This window comes from Emiliania huxleyi (assembly GCF_000372725.1).
Source record: "Emiliania huxleyi CCMP1516 unplaced genomic scaffold EMIHUscaffold_534, whole genome shotgun sequence".
Lineage (NCBI taxonomy): Eukaryota > Haptophyta > Isochrysidales > Noelaerhabdaceae > Emiliania > Emiliania huxleyi.
In genome coordinates, this window is record NW_005197990.1 from 21,595 (window position 1) to 38,275 (window position 16,681).

The 16,681-nt window shown below is 67.2% G+C and overlaps 2 protein-coding genes across 2 annotated transcripts; one reads left to right on the top strand and one right to left on the bottom strand.

The window, feature by feature from the left end:
• Positions 1-6,617: 6,617 nt before the first annotated feature.
• On the bottom strand, positions 6,618-8,014 carry EMIHUDRAFT_246879 (hypothetical protein; the record flags this gene model as incomplete). Its single annotated transcript, XM_005765761.1, has 4 exons — positions 6,618-6,890; positions 7,269-7,571; positions 7,683-7,766; positions 7,886-8,014. The coding sequence occupies 4 exons, from the start codon at positions 8,012-8,014 to the stop codon at positions 6,618-6,620; spliced, it is 789 nt and encodes a 262-aa protein (XP_005765818.1).
• A 1,718-nt stretch (positions 8,015-9,732) lies between these two features.
• EMIHUDRAFT_119846 (hypothetical protein) lies at positions 9,733-15,904 on the top strand (the record flags this gene model as incomplete). The annotated part of the gene is made up of 5 exons (XM_005765762.1): positions 9,733-12,811; positions 12,936-13,207; positions 13,387-13,479; positions 13,600-14,604; positions 15,662-15,904. 5 exons carry the CDS (start codon positions 9,733-9,735, stop codon positions 15,902-15,904), a joined length of 4,692 nt encoding a protein of 1,563 aa, XP_005765819.1.
• Between the last annotated feature and the right edge of the window lie 777 nt (positions 15,905-16,681).

The window sequence follows — 16,681 nt, forward strand, 5'->3', positions numbered from 1 at the left end:
GCGGCTTGCTAATTCACCCGTGACAACTGGGAGGGAGATTGGGAGGACTCGTGGGTGCGGCACGACGAGATGGGCACCACAGAGGCGATGAGGAGGGACATGGAAAGGGCCAGGCGGCTGCGACGCGTCGCGGCCACCTTTAGGGAGTGGCTAGAGGCGGAGGCGCGACGCGGGGAGAGAAGCGCAGGCTTCGAGAAAAAGAAAGCCGCGGACGCCCTGGCCACGTGTGACGGAGCCAGGAAAGACGGATGGGAAGTAGTACTAGAGGCGTTCCTGGGGTACAGCGCAGCGGCGAAGGAGGTGTGCATGGGAGGTCCCAACCTCGCCGAACACACTTTCGAGGAGGGGCGGGTGCGCACCAGAGAGGCGGACTGGCAGCGGCGCACACTTTATCTCGGGGGTAAGGACAAGACGGCAACGGGAGAGGAGGATGGCAAGAAGGTACAGGGGACGCCCGGGCTGGAAGTGAGTAAGGCGTGGGAAGAGGAGATACCCGAGGATAACAAGGTGACCTGGGAGGACACGAGGCGGAGACTAGGGGAGGAGGAGGCGGCGGGAGGAGACGGTGCGGGCGTGGCACCGCGACGCATCAATTGGAAGGGCGAGGGGGCAGGTGGCGGAGACGTGTTCATGACCCCCAGGAGAAGGGCCCGACCCGACTCGGGGAGAGGGAGGGTGATGCGTTGCGACGACATACACGAGGCGGATAGAATCCTACGAGCGGGGAGCCAGCTAGGAGTGCTGTGCACGCCGGCCGACGGACCGATGCTCACGCGGGATAGGCACACGATGGGCGAGCCCGGGGCGGTGGGGACGCTTTATGACGAGGCGTACAAGAGGCTGGGCAGGCCAGGGTGCGACGGGGCGCGGTGGAGGGAGGCACACTGCCGGCTCGAGAGAGCGCGGGACGACATGCTCGACCCAGAAAAACAACGAGAAGTTAGGGAGGAGTGGAAGCGGGAGGGATGGACGCGGCACGTAACATCGACATTGCGATGCGCGATCGATGCGAGCGCGCTAGAGGCCTACGCCGCCAGGCCAGAGGCCAACGTGGTGCCCGTTGATAAGCACGGGGTGCCGTATCGTGGCACGGAGCGGGAGATGATACAGAAGCTGCTTGGGAGGGCGAGTAGACGGGCCGGAGCGCGGTGGGCGACCGTCGTCGTGAGATACTGGTACGGACATATGGGGGCGGCGCTGGTGGACGCAGGGCTAGTGAGCACGTCGAGGGAATACGCGGTGCCGCCGGACCGTGACGTCGACCCGTTTGCGCTGCCACGCCGACTCCGGACGCTGGCCCTTGGCCCGTTCCACGACTTTGATGATGCTGCGGCGCACCCGCGAGCGCGAGTGCAGATGGTGGGGCCGGGGAGCGGCGTGACAAAGCAATTCCTGAGCAACAGGGAGCAAATCCTAAGCAGCATGGGGGCGGCCTTGTTCCAGAGAGAGGGGCGGCGGGAGAGACGTGCACGGGTGAAGACGCTCTTCGCCTCGATCGACATGGACGGGAATGTGGCGACGTGGGCGGAGAGGTGGGGGTTGGACAAGGACAAACTGAAGCAGACAAGGGTAGCACTAGAGGGCGGAGGCTCCTTTGACTTTGGGGCGTACCTTCAGGCGCAAGCCGAGGGCACGCTCTGGCTGAGCAATAGCCTGGGGGAGAGGACGGGAATGACCCGCTTCGTCACGGATTGGCTTGCACACCACAAGCCAGGGAAGGGGCACCCGGAACGCACAGTCAAATCTTTCGCCTTTCAGGAGGCGGAGAGTATCAGCCGAAGGGCGAAGGTGCGTTGGGCCACGCGCAGCGGCCACGCAGTGCTGTCGCTGCAGCACGACGGCATAGTCGTAGCGGTCAAGGGAGGGAGTGACGCCGGCGACGTGGCGGAAGAGATGGCGAGGGCGAGTGAGGAGGCGCTCGGATACCGGCAGCCGTGCGAGCTGAAAGAGCAAGAGCCCCCGAGCGGAGTAGCGAGACCTCAACTGGCGACACGCGAGGAGGTGGGAGGGGTAGTGCCGGGGCTGGGAGAGATGGAGGGCTCACCCCCGAGGCACGGCGCGTGGGTAAGAGACGCCGAACTCCAGGAGGATCCGCTTACGCGCTTCCTACTGCGGTGGGACGAGTTTGAGGCCGGGACACGGGCGCTGCCCGACAGAAACGGGACGCAGGTCATGATGGGCAAGGATAAAGGGCCGCTCGGCTCAGGGAAGGGCCGTGAGCTCAACGCGGAGGTGGCCAGGATATGCCTTGCGCTGCACAGAGCGCGGCCATTCACGCACCTCGCTGCGACGGATGGAGGGAGAGACACGCCGAATAAGTGGGTGGGGGATAGGTTCGTACCGCGACCGGTAGTGTCGTATGGGGTGTACGAAGGGCCGGCCCGATTCGGGAGACCCGTCGAGGGATCTGGACAGCTCGAGAGCGGGGACGATGAGCTGCGGCTCGCGTTTGGGCAGGGGCTGTGGGGCGGCAGACTGCCAGACGACTGGCAGGTGATAGACGCGGAAATGTACGCGGTGCTGGCTTACCTGCGTAAGATGGCGACGGCGGAAGATGCGGCGGACAGGAGGTGCCTCGTCTTGAGCGACTGCAAGCCCGCGCTACAGCAGATCGAGGCGGCGTACCGAAGAGGCTCTCTTGAGGCGCTCAGGGAATGGGACCGAGGAGGGGCATTAGAGGGGATATGCAGATATCGCGCCCAGCTCGAATCCGTCACGTTCCTGTGGGTACCGAGCCACGCGGGGTGCGCTAGCAACGCCTACGCCGACGCCGCGGCGACGGCATACATGGGGGCCAGCGAGATTGAGGATGCCACCGCCGTCATCCGTGAAGCAGTGAGGACACGCCCGTGCCTGTACACGGACCGCCGGAGGACGGCAGACAGAGAGTGGGGGCGGGAGGTACTGGACCGGAGGACCTATTACGCCACACGCGGCCACACGAACGAGTGGGTGCGAGGACGGCTCGGCGAGGGGCTCACGGCGGGGTCGCACACGGCAGGGGTGACGGGGCCGCTGTGGAGCGATGTGGTCAGGGGAACAACGAGACATAAATGGGACAAGCGCCAGCGGATCAAGGATCAGCACGGCGAGCGCGAGATTGAATTCGCCGACGTGGATGATCACAACGTGGTGACAAAGACCGTCATGGGAGCGCGTGTGCGGCAGCAGGCGGGGGTGCCACACGGAGCGCATCACGAGAGGATTATGCGGGGAGAGGCGGGGAGAGATGCCCCGGGAGCCGCCACAAGGAGCGAACTCAGGGGCTGCCTCGTCTGTAAGGCCGCGAGGGACGCGGCGAGGAGGGCGGCACTAAAGCGAGACCCGCTGTGTCCGATCGTGCGGAAAGCCGCGCAGCAATGGACCGAGGAAGATGAGAACCCGCCTAGGGCGACAATGGCGCACTTGCTTAGCGGCGCCTGCCTGGGGAATAGGGAGCAGGCCAGATGGTTCCTCAGAGTAGCGCGAGCGCAGACGGGGACGGCGATCAGCAAAGTAGCCCAGGCGGCACCCGACTCCAAGGATACACTGAAGACGCTGAGGATAGCGCATGTCGCTGCGCTGAAGGGCTCACGCTATAGGGTGCTGGATGAGGACGGGTACGATGCACTAGCCCCAGCCGTCGGGGGGGTGTTGCCGGCGCTGGTAGATGATCTCTCGGAGAAGAGTCGGAGGGACCTTGGCGCCGGGGTTACGAGGAACTTGCAAGTCGTGGCCGAGGCGGCGACGGGAGCGGTGCAGAGGTGGATCCAGCTCAACGATGAGGCTACCGCGCGCATAATGAAGAGGGAGGAACACATTGAGTGGCTGAGGAAGCTCTTCGCTGGGTGGAAGGAGGCCCGGCCAGCCTTGAGGGAGTCGCGGAGGAGGAGGGATAACAGAGGTAACGAGGGGACAGGCCAACAGCCAGTGGGACGAACGAGGGCCGCGACGGCGGCCCAAGCGGGAGGGAGCGGAGACAGTCGGCAGCGAGCGAAGTGGGTGAGACTGATGATGCTCCTTCGACTTAGGGAGCGGTTCAGCTGCTGGGCGGGCTTCAGGCTGGTGCTCACGCGAAAAGGAATCGACGCGATGTACAAAGCATACAACAAGAGGAGAAAGAAGAGGACGGACATCAGTGATGACGAAACAGAAGCTAGCGCAGACGAGGGCAGGGCAGACCCGGGGACGGCGGAGTCGGAGCAGACGGCATCGGCTGCCGAGGAAACGTTGGGAAGAGGCACGAGGAGGGCGGCGACCTCAACCGACTATGGAGGACCCGTCACCAGACGACGCAGGGCGGACGACGGGGAGGCGGAGCAGACGCGCAGGGCGAGACGAGGGAGGGAGCAGGACTTTGCGGAGATCAGCAGGAGGATGTACGACGAGATTAGGAGCAGCAGGGACCCGAGGGACCATGTGGAAGACGGCTAGTGCTAGTCCCCCATCGGGAGGACGACCCCGGCTAGTCGCCGACCACACCCACAAAGAACCCTGCACAAAGACCGCAGGGCGGGGACCTGTTCCTTTTTACCCATCTCCTAGTAGAGGTGTCCGTTTTATTTATTTATTTAGCGGGGACTGGGGAGGCCGGAGCGGACGGCATCGGCCGCCGAGGCGCGAGGGAACGTTGGCAGTGTGCTCGAACTTTACCGGTATTGAGACCGGTATTTGGTGATATTTTGATTAACTTTGAAGTGGTATGGTATAGTGGTATGCGAAAGTGGTATGCGGAGTGTTGACTAGTGTTGATTTAGTGTAGCGGCTGTGGGTGTGGTCCCAGGAGGCGAAGCCATGCAAAAGTGCGGGTATTACCCGGGTATACCTGGGTTTTTGCAGGTATACCCGCAAAATACCGGGTATTTTGCCGATTTCGCCGATTTAGCCGCAAAAATGCACTCGGACTCGCTTTGGTTTCCGTGAGGCAACTGGTATCCCGTACCACTTTTTGATTAGTGCAGGCCTAGGGTTTGATTAGCCAAAAACTCCCATACCGGTAAAGTTCGAGCACTGATTCTGATACGTTGGGAAGAGGCACGAGGAGGGCGGCGACCTCAACCGACTATGGAGGACCCGTCACCAGACGACGCAGCTCGCAGGGCAGACGACGACGGTGAGGCGGAGCAGACGCGCAGGGCGAGACGAGGGAGGGAGCAGGACTTTGCGGAGATCAGCAGGAGCGAGGAGAGGAGATGTACGACGAGATTAGGAGCAGCAAGCAGGGACCCGAGGGACCATGTCGAAGACGGCTAGTGCTAGTCCCCCATCGGGAGGACGACCCCGGCTAGTCGCCGACCACACCCACAAAGAACCCTGCAAAAAGATCGCACGGGCGGGGACCTGTTCCTTTTTACCCACCTCACAGTAGAGAGGTGTGCGTTTTTATTCGTTCACGCGCTCAATCATCATCGTCATGGCTGTGTGCGAGAGAGAGATTTTTAGTTTGTTGCTGTGTGCGTGCTTCTCGCTCGTGCGTCCTTGGAAGTTGTGCGCCTCCTTCTCCTATGAGCTCGCATGCCACGTCGCCGCCTGTGTTTGGGTTTCTATGTTTGCGATTTGGAATTTGGTATTTGTCCAGCTCTTTTTTCTTTATTTATTTTGTGTAACAGATGCCAGGCCGGTGGTCGCGACTTCCTCACTTCCAGGGCAGGAGCGTTGTGCGTGTGATCGCGTTGCAGTCCGATGCTCGACGCGGGCCTCGAGCGGCTTTCTGGGCTCCTGTCGCTCGCAACAGAGGCGAGTCGAGACGACATGGCTGCTTGGTCGCGTGCCGCCCCGGTGCGTGCGATCCGCCATTGCGACCTCAAGCGATGTCTCCAGATTGCTGCCGCCGAGGCTGCGGAAGCGCATGCAATGGTGGCGCATGCGGCCGCACAACGCGCGCGCTGGTTCTTCGTCCCCGTCTCAAAGGCCGCCGGCGGCTCGTACCATTGCGGTCGCTTCCTTCTCCGGCTGGGCGAGTTCGTGGATAGGACCGGCCGCGAGCCCATTTGTGCCTACTTTACTCCGGCGGCGGCGAGAGCAGCCGAAATCATTGCCCCGTCCCGTCGAACGGAGGGTAGGTTGGGCCAGCGGGCACAGAAGCAAGTCGTGCTCCGCGTGCGCAGTGTGCATACGCACGATCGAGCAGTGCGCGCCTCGGACGGCGCCGCCGCCATGCTTTGGAAGATGATGCCTGTGGAGGAACTTCCAGCAGTGGTAGTGCGAGTGCGGCACCGGTCCGGTGTCAACAGCAACGCGCCGTCTAGTCGAGCTAGTTGATTTGCTGTTTTTAGTATAGTAAACTCTACCGCATATTCCTCTCTTTATTCTCGAGACTCGATTACTCTCTCGCCCCGCCCCCCGTCCCCCGACGCCCGAGGTGTGTGCCGTGAAATGAGACTTTTGAGAGAGTTTTTGAGAGACTGGCAGCCAAAATAAATAATTAGATATATAACGGACACCTCTACTATTGAATGGGAAATGGGTAAAAAAAGGAGAGCAAAACGCGGTCCCCGCCGCCCGCGGCGCGAGATGCGGTCTTTTTTTGTCGGCGGAGCACCGGAGAGGGGAGGGGCGCAGGGCCAGGGGGGGTGTTATATACTCTTTGTGGCGCACCAAACAAAAGTGAAAAGATATCGCGCGCTGCGCGACACACACTAAAACACACTACTACGAAGCGGCCTGGCAAGCGCCTCGGCCGCCTCGCCCACGACCGTCAAGAAGAAGGTTTGCGCGTCGGCATAGTAGGCGCGCTGCACGCCCAAGATTGCGCCCACCCAGAGCCCATTCCATGCCAGCCGCACCGGCAGGCCGCGGAACAGGGCCGCCGCGCCCTCCTCCCTGTAGATCGTGGCGAGCGCGTCGGTGATGCCGGCGTACTGCGTGGCGGAGCTGCCCGAGCGCTGCAGCAGCAGGCGCGTGCGCACGACCTCGAGCGGCGTCGTCAGCCCGTTTGCGGCGACGGAGGCCGCCGTGTAGAGGAGCAGGTCGGCCGTCAGCGAGTCCAGGCCGACCAGGTAGTCGGCCCCGCCCGCGAGCCGGAGGAGCAGGAAGAAGTAGACGCGCAGCACGACCGTCGGCAGGTCGCACAGCGCGAGCAGCGGGTACGCGTCGAAGACGGAGAGCGCCGACGCGAGGCGCGAGGCGGCCCGCGAGGCGAGGCCTCCTCCCGCGCCGCCGCCCTCGCCGCCCGCACCGCCCTCGCCGCCCTCGCCGCCCGCACCGCCCTCGCCGTCCGCACCGCGCGCACCGCGCTCGCTGCTCGCACCGCCGCCGCCTGCAGCGGCGTCTTCCTCGCCGTCGAGCACGAGCGCGCTCAGCTGCGCCCTCGTCTTTTGCACCTCGGTGGGGGCCCGCACCAGCCAGTAGGCAACCTCGCCCGCCGCCACCGCCACGAGCGTCGCGATCGCGCGCCAGTCGAGGCCGAGCGCGACCGCCCACGCCGGCAGCGGCGGCGGCGACGTGTACTGCGGCGTGAAGTACTGCAGGAAGAGCGTACCGCTTCCGGCCGTGATGCCGAGCCGCGCCAGCATCTCCCGCCGCACCACGTCCTTGACCGCCCAGAAGACTGCCCCTTGAGGCGCCGACGTGAGGAGCGCGGCGTCGAGCCCCTCCCACGGGCGCTCGTACAGCAGGCGGGCCGGCGGCGGCGAAGGCGCGGGCGGCGGCGGCGAAGGGGCGGGCGGCGCGGCGGTGGCGCTGGCGGCCTCCCTGCCGGCGACGGTGGCGTTGAGGTTGAGGACGCTCAGCGCTGTGGCGAGGTCCTCGCGCCGCAGCGCGCGGCTCTGCGCCGACTGCTGCCGCGCCTACAGGCCGCACGAGGAGAATCTCGTGCGAGAGGTGCCGCCCGCTCCGCCGACGCAGAGACAGAGAGAGAGAGAGCCCGGATGGTGTCGAGAGGGTGCATCACGATGACGCGACCAACCTCGACGGCAATGCCCGCGAGCAGCCCAGCCTGAGCCACCTCGAGGTCGGAGCTGACACGCCCGGTGAAACGGAAGCGCTGCAGCTTTGGCGAGGCGGCGGCGTCCTTGAAGACGAGGTAGCCATTCATGTCCTCGTCGAACACGGTCTGCAGCCCTGCCTCGTCGCGCGCCGAACTCTGCAGCGCGGCGGCGGACGGCTGCGACGCCGCCGAGGGCCGCAGAGTGGCGGACGTCTGCGCCGGAGGTGTGGATGACAGCGCCGGCCGCTGCGTGCTCACGACGAGCCCCGCGAGCGCAGCCAGCGCGGCAGGAGACAGGTGCGGCAGCGGCGGTGGCGGCAGCCTGAGTGCCGTGGCAGTATGTTGGGCCAGGAGGAGGAGGAGGAGGGGGAATGGCATTGCACACGTTTGGCGGCTGCCGATCCACCTACGCCAGACGGCGGAGGCGGTGGAGCGGGAGGCGGAGCGGAGCGGGAGGGGATTCAGGATTCTTTTTGAGCTTAGCCTTCGATGTAATGAAAACAAAAAGGCAAATTCTTTTTTCGTTCCGGTCGAGAGCGGCGCCAGCACCCGAGCGCAGCGGCGTCTTTCTTTCGCGCGCAGTGATTTGGTCGAGTCGCGGTCTGGCCTCGCGGTCGGCGGAGATTGCTAGAGGACGAGCAAGCCTGCTCTAGCCTCACGCGTTCTCCCCTGGGAGAGATTTTTATTAACCAACAAGAAATCTTTCTCCCCTGTCGTCTGTTGTGTTGTTGTGCCCTTGTTTGTTCTCTTGGCACCTTGGAGTGCTGGGGGGGGCGACAGGGAGGATGTGGCCTTGAGTTATGTGTACGCCAACTCAGGGTGTGTGGCAGCCAGCTGGCTGTGTGTCTTGTGAGCTTGTTTGTGTCTGTGTGTCGCTCGTGCGTGTCGTCATCATCTGTCTCGCGTCCACCCATACCGCGTTGGTGTCCAGTCCGAGCCTGGCTGTTCTTCACCTTACTACATACATACATCGCGGTGCTGCCTCCGCGCTCGGCGTTCACCTCCAAGCACAACGGGGTGCTAAGGGCCGCCCAGAATGCCATCCGGGCGCGCTCGGTTGGCAGCATCATCCTCGGGGACAAGGGAAAGCCCGAGGTGACGCGGCACCTCAACGACACGTCCGAAACCACGTCCGTGACTGACATCTGCGAGATCGGCGGCGACTTCGCCACGATGCGGGACGTGCACTACGTACTACGAGGCGAGGTCAAGTGCTGGAACTCGCTCATCAAGTCGACGACGGCGGGGAGGGGCTCGTGGGACAATGGTGGCAATGTGGCGTCGGTGGGCCACCTCTACGGGTTTGGAAACACGCTGGTGCAAGGAGCGTGGCCGGCAGGTGGACGGATTTATTTTTATCACTTTTTGCCTATAAGACCGCCTCTGACTCTTCCGCCCCGAGTCTGCTGAAATCCACCCGCATTTTTGCTCCGATGCAACCTCGCCATCGGCGCAGCTGCGTGGTCCCCGGTTCGATTCCGTCGAAGGCTATGGTGTCCGAGTGGTCTAAGGAGGCTGACTTAAGCTCAGCTGGCGAAAGCCTCGCGGGTTCGAACCCCGTCCATAGCAGAACCCTTTTGTGCACCTCCCACCTCCCTCGCGCACCCCCGTTCGCCATGCGCATGCACCCGTCCTCCCCCGTCTCTATCCTAAACCACGCCTCTCAACCTCCCATCCTCAGCACACCAAAACCAAAGCACCACCAACATCACACCTACAACAAAACCAATCCTCCTGTTCAGACAAAAGCTTCGGCCTCCTTTTCTGAGAAGACACAAAAAAAGAAGGCGCGCAGTGAGGTGGCTCCCAGCGCCGCTCGGCCAGTAATGCTCAGGGCGCTGCTGCTGGCCACCGCGGCGGCGGCGGTGGCCGCCGACTCCCCTCGTCCTGACCTGGCCTCGCCCGGCGCCTCGCCGCCAGTCTCGCTGGAAGACATCGCGGCACCCGACGCTCCGCCGGCCGACAGCAGCGACAGCGAGGAGCGGCGTCCGACGCCTCTAACGCCGCCCGCGGCGCCACTGCCGACTGTCGGTCAAACGGTGCAGCCCCGCTCGTCGGGCTTTCCCCAGTGGCCGCGGCGCCCGGGCACCAAACCACCGGCCGGAGGAGCAGGAAAGGTGCACCTGGAGGACGAGGTGCACTTGGAGGAGGAGGAGGAGGAGGAGGAGGAGGAGGAGGAGGAGGAGGAAGAGATAGTGGAGGAGGAGGACGACGATGACGATGACGACGAGGAGGAGATTGTTCCAGACACGCTGAAAGACGAGATGCGGGCAAGGACGACAGAGGAAGAGGCGCCGCCGCCGCTAGAGCGCACCGGGATGGACGCGGGGGCGCCGCCGGCCGCCGCAGAGGCGGCAGCGGCGGCCGAGGCTGCGGCAGCAGAGGCGGTTGCGGTAGAGTCAGCCGAGGTGGAGGCAGTGGCGCCAAAGGAGGCGGAGGAGGCAGCCTATGCGGAGGCGGCTGCGGAGGCGGCTGCGGAGGCGGCAAAGGCGCAGGCAGAGGCGGAGGGAGGGGCCGATATTACCGCGGCCGAGGCGGAGGCGGCGCGCCGGCTGGACGCGAATCTAAAGGCCAAGGCGGAGGCGGAGACGACTCGTTCGCGACTCGCGCGTCTCAAGGAGGCCGCCCAGGCGGAGGTCGCCAAGGCGGAGGCGGAGGCGGAGGCGGAGGCGGAGCTCAACGCGGCGGCGGAGGCGGCGCGGCGAGCCGAGGAGGCGGCCGCCGCCGAGGCGGCGCGTGCGGAGGAGGCGGCGATGGACGCGGCGATGGCAGCGTCGGAGGTCTCCGACCTCCCTCCTGCCTCCCCTCTGCCCGCCGCGCCGCCCGGTGCCGGCGAGGCAGCAGGCGCTCTGCCTCCCTCGCGGCCCCCGCCGCCCGACGCGAGCGCAGAGGAGGCGCTTGCACCGCCACGGCCGCAGCTTCCGCCGAACGGCACCGCCAGCCGCGCGACCATCACCCTCGAGGTCGACTTCGCGCTCGCCACCGCGCAGCGCGCAGCCTTCGACGCCGCCTTCGCGAGCGACATCTCCCGCCCCCTCGCCGTGGAGGAGGAGGCCGTCTCGGTCCTCTCCCTCTCCGCAGGCTCGACCGCGGTCGTCTTTGAAGTGGCGGGCGTGGCGGACGCGGGCCGCGCGCTGCAGGAGGAGGCGGAGCTCTTTTTCGACGCCGTGGCGGAGCAGGTCAACGGCGGAGAGCCGGTCGGCAGCCGCGACCTCGCCAGCTTGCCTCCAGCGGCAGCGCCGCACGACCCTCGGCGTGGCGGACACGCGCCAGCGGCGCCCGCGCAAGCTCCGCCGGAGGAGGAGGAAGCGCCGGAGGAGGCGCCAGCTCCTCTGCCCTTCTCCTCGCCGCCGGAAGGGCCCGCCTTGCACCCTCCGGGCGCGCCTGAGACAGCGCCTGAGACAGCGCCCGAGACAGCGCCTGAGACAGCGCCCGAGACGGCGCCCGAGCCGGAGGAAGAGACTCTCGAGGAGGCCGACAGCCACGACGGCGGCGCCGGCGCCCCCGAGCCGTTGCCGCCCGCCGCGCCGCCCGAGGAGGCGGGAGAGGAGGCGCCGCCAGGGCCGCCCGCCCGTCCGGGGGAGGATGTCGCGGGTGCGGACGAGTCGCCCCTCGACGAGCCGCCCCTTGACCCGTACGCCTACGGCGACGCGCTCGACGGCGGTATCGACGGCGAGGCGCCCGCGCCCGGCGGCCCCCCCGAGGAGGTTGAGCCGCCCGAGGAGCAGCCCCCGCCCGCCCCGTCGGAGGAGGCGCACGAGGAGGCGCCCCCCTCCATCGAGGCGCCCTCTCCCGCAGACGCGCCGCCGGCGGGCGACGAGGACCCTCCCCTGCCCGCGTCATCACCGGCTCCGCTTCCCGACCCCGCCCCCGCCGATCCGCCGCCCCCCGCCGGACCCTCCATCGCCGAGCGCGCCGCCGCCGCCGCCGCCGCCGCCGCCTCCGCCGCCGCCGCCACTGCGCGGGGGGCGGCCACCGCGCTCTCTGCGCTCGCCGGCGGCGACGCGAGCGCGCACGATCCCGCCGCGGCCGCCAACCAGCGGTCGCTGCTGCCCATGCTTGCCCTCTCCGGCGCCGCACTCCTCGCCCGCTCGCCGCACCTGCAGCCCTTCTTCGCCGCCGCCGCCGCGCCCGCCGTGCTGCTCCCGGCCTCTTCGATGCAGCGGCTGCTTTCGCTCGCGGGTGGAGGCGACGCGCGCGCTTGCGTGCTCGACGACGGAGTCGAGGCGTGGGCGATCGCCGGCCTGGCGCCTGGCGGAGGCGCGCTTGGCGGAGGCGCGCCGGGCGGAGGCGCAGCCTCGCGGCTGCCCCACCTGCTCCGCTGCGTCGCCACCGCCGCCGCGCTCGCGCTGTACAGCCGCGCCGCTCCGCGCGCGCGGCGCGGCGCCGAAGCGGGCGCGCTCGTCGCCACCTTTGCCGTCGGCGCCCTCCTCGACGACGGCCTGCTCGCGCCTCCCCGCGGCGCCGCCCCGGCAGACGAGCTGCTCGCGGCGCGGCACGCGTGCGGCGGCAGCGCCTCGCTCAGCCTGCTCGGGGCGGCCCTCGTCGCCTCTCTCGCCCTCGCGCGCGCGCGCTGGCCGCACGCATGCGCCGCTTCGCTCGGCCTCTTTTGCCGCTGCGCGCCGCCGCTGCTGCCTTTCCTGCCCTTGCCGCTCCTCCACCTGGTCGGGGAGCACTGCTTCGACAACGACGAGGTGGGCGCCGCCAAGCGCCGGGCCGACGACGAGGGGTGGCGCGGAGGCGGCCACGACGAGGGCGACGGCGTCGGCTACGGCGCCATGCAAGGCGCGGGAGGGGCGGGGCTGCGGCGGCGCGGCGGCGGCGGCAGGCAGCGCGAGGAGCCGACCGGGTGGGGCGGGGCAGTGGGCCACCCATCGCCGCCGCCGCTTGCCGGCGCGGCGGGCCGTCGCTTCTCTGCTGTGCGGCTATTTCTTTTGCTCGCGAGCTTGTGTGCTGGCCCGCCGTCGCTCGCTCTCTCCGAGCGGCTGCCACCACACTGCCCTCACCCGCCGCTTGTCGCTCTCTCTAGGTCCACTGCTGCCGGATGTCGCGTCCCGCGTGGCGGACAGGTTGGCGGGCACGGAGGGCGATGAGCCGAGTCCGTCGATTGCCGCCGCCATCGGCGCCGAGCCGACCGACTTCAGCGGCCGCTTCGCGAGCGCTTTTGCAGCCGGCGATTGCGCGGCGAGCGGCGCCTCAGTTTGGTCGCTGGGTTCTGCGTTCTTTGCCCCTCCCGCATCGCACGCCGACCCTGACGCGCCGGCGGCGGAGGCGGCACACACGCCGCCGCCGCGGTGGGCGGTGCCGCTCGCCGCGGGCGTGGTTGCGCTGCTCATGGCGCCAACCGCTCTTCGCACGCTCCGCCGGCCGCGCGTTGAGATGCTGCCGGCCGGCCTCGCGATGCAGGCTCTGCCGCACGCCTAGCGGCACGGGAGGCGCCTCCACTGCCCCACCGACGCTTCGCCCTCTCCTGCGCGCAGGCGGCGCTCGGCGTGCTTCTCGTGCCGGGCTGCTCGCGCGCAACGCTGCCGCTGCTGCTCGCCGCAACCATCACCGTCGCCGCGCCGGCGGGCGTGCCGCAGGCGGCACTGAGCTCCTTGCTGCCGCCGTTACAGCAGCCACGCGTTGCTCCCTCCATTGCTCGCCGCGACAGCTCTCCCCCCGACGCTGCTCCCCCTCCTTGCCCTGCGCAGGCGCGCGTGCTGCTGCTGCTGCTCGCTCGCCGGCTCGCCGCCACCGCCTCCGTCGCGAGCCTCGCCGATCTGCCGGTGGCTCTATTCATGGCGGCGCTCCTCCTGCTCCTCGTCGCCCGCGCGCTCGCGGCATCGGTGGCCGCCGCCGCCCCTGACAGCCAGCGCTCTGCGCTGCTTCCCCCGCTCTGGGCGGCGATCTTGGCAGCCGTGGCGGCCGCCACGGCCGCTAGCCGCGGCGGGCAAGAGTTTGTCGGGGCGGTGCTCGCCCCTGCTGCGCGGCTCGACCTCGGCGTCGATCTGAAGCAGGGCCTGGCTCCGGCTGGGTGGGCGGGAGGGGTGAACGCGATCGCCGCTGCCGTGTTCGCCGCGCTCATCCTCGCGCTGGCGCATGCGAGCGCCGACCCGAGCGCCGACGCTGGCGCCGGCAGCGGCAGTCTCGACGCGCCCAGCAACGTGGGGGCGCCGGCTTTGGCGATGGCGGCAGGCGGCGGCGGTGCGGCCGCGGCGGAGGCGGAGGCGAGGGCGGAGGCGAGGGCAGCCGAGGCGGAGGCGCGGCACGAAAGGGCGATGGCGGAGCAGCGGTCGGCGCTTGAGGCGCGCGCTCTGCAGGCGGAGGCCAGCTTGGCGGCGGCAGAGGCGCGCGCAGAGGAGCTCGGCCGTAGCTTGGCCACGCAGGCCGCGCAGCCGCCGCCCGCCGCCGAGGTTGCCGCCGGCAATGGGGTTGCGTGGCATGGGCACAGCGCCACCCCTCCCTTTGACCGGTCGGCAAAGGCCGCGGCGCCCGGGCCTTCTGCGTATGACTCCGCCGCCCCAACTCCCGCGACACCCGGCAACTCCGCCCCTCCGCCGGTCGCTCACCAGACGACGCCGCGCCTCGCGGCTGCCATGCCCCCAAGCACGCCCACGGGCGCGCTCTTCCCCGTTGATCCCGGTGTGGCAGCCGACGTTCCGCCCGGCGCCCCGTCCGGCGGGCTCTACCCCGTCGGCGCCGGTGCGGCAGGCGAGGTGCCGCCCGTCACCCCCATCATGGGGGGGCTCTACCCACTCGACTCCAGCCTGGGCGCGCCGCACACGCCTCCGAGTGAGCAGCCGACCACCCCTCGTGCCGCCGGGCCTCTCCTCCCTCGCGTGGGTCTCGCACCGCCGCGCAGCACGACGCCGGCGCGATCCGCCCGCAAGGCGCGCGGCGGCTGGGGGCGGGCGCCAGTTCGCGCCCCGCGTTACGCGAGCCCTGTTCTCGCTTAGGTGCTCGCGCCGGTGGTCCACTTTACGCCTTCCGAACCGGATGGCAGCCGGACGTCGCCGCGTCGGACACCGCGCGCTTCACCGCGCCGCGCCCGCCCGGAGATGCCGCTTTGATCGAAAGCTGTTCGCAGGTTTTCGGTTCCCTTGCACAGCGGCGGCTTGATGGAGGTCGTGTTGTGCTTCTTGTTTTGTGTTAGAGGCGCCCCGCGAGGCTCGTGGACGTGGTTCCGCCTAAGCATAACACCAACACGCATCCAGCACTCTCTATCTCTCTACTCTCAATATTTTCATTTAGATCGAACCCAACGTTTTCGCCTTGTGTCTCAAATATTTTCATTTAGAACCCAACGTTTTCGCCTTGTGTCTGTGAACTGTGTGGATGAGGATGCGCGGCGAAATAGTTGTTTTGGCACGATAGATTGCGAGAGAGCAAAGTCTCATTAAAAGAAAAAGAGAACGACAGTAAACCAGGGATATGGCGATCAACGCGTGGACCATCCGAAGTAGTTTGCGTGTCACAACTCTGCTGCGAGGCTCTCTAGTCGAACAAGATGTCGGTCCGCCTGCAGCCCGGGAAGTACAAGAACACGGTGGGTCCCTGCTGTTGCCCGTCGGAGACCCAGTCGGGCACGGTCGACGTCTCTGAGTGTTGCTGCGACGGAGTGGTGCGGAGAGCGCGGCCCCGCAACACTCTCTGCCCCCTGCGACGTTTTGGGGAAATTCATGTGTTGAGGGCTTAACAATCGCCGTACGCGAAGAGGCCGGGGCCTCGAAGCCCCCCAGCAATATTTCTAAACTGTGCGCGTGCCCCTGGCAGAGCATCTTCGCACCATGTCACTGCCTTTGTCACGCTGCGGTGCCCTGTGGCACCTGCTGCAACGAAGAAGGCACCCAGTGCTACTATGCCTGGGTGTACTGCAGTGGCGCTCACGGCATGGGCGTAATCGCGTCCGACGGGGGCAAGAAGTTCGCCACCGACTGGTTTTGCATGAGCTGCGGCGAATACGTGCTCGAGGACGCGCCCACGGGCGCTCCTCCGACTATTGCGATGGAGCGCTGAAGCCGGCAGGGTGGGAGATGGAGCGGGCGGCTAGCTCTGCGCGAGTAGCTGCCGCACATCCCGGGTGCAGGTGTTTCGTTCGAGGCACCTCCTGCCGGGCGCGTGCAATCGAATGAGTCCTGCCATGGAGAACGAACAGTGAGCGCGTGTGATTGCACGTTTCGTGAATGCCGACACTTCCTCCACGCTGCGCAGCGGGAACTCACGCAAACCGCCGTCGCGCATCGTCTCTCGAAATTTGGCCCACTGCAGGGCAAACTAGTTTAGAGGAAGGGCAAGGGATGTATCATGAACTAGAGTAACGTTCCGGACCGGCCGGGGGCGAGCCCGCGCGTGGGATGACACGGCGTGTTTCACCCATCATACCAAAGCATCATCCTCGCAACTCACTCGCTCGCTCTCTCTCGGCGTGTCCCTCTTCACACGACGGCGCCGCGCCGCGCCCCGGAGAAATTTACCTTACCTTACCTTACCCCGGTTCCCGCGTCCTTTTAGCCGTTTTTGCGCCGCCGCCGCCGCCGCCGCCCCCGCCTCCGCCGCCGCCTCGGGCGCCTGCCTCGGTCCGCCGCTTCCGCCACCGCTGTCACAGCAGAGCGCGCCCATCTTTGTCGGCCTGACGTCGGCCGTGGACCACACACCAAGGCGCCACACACTGAGCCCTGGCCTCGACACCTCGACACCAAACCTCGACACCGACTCGACACCTCGACAACCCATGCCAACTCGACAAACTCGACACCCCTCGACACCCCTCGACACCATCTAGGCTGAAACCAT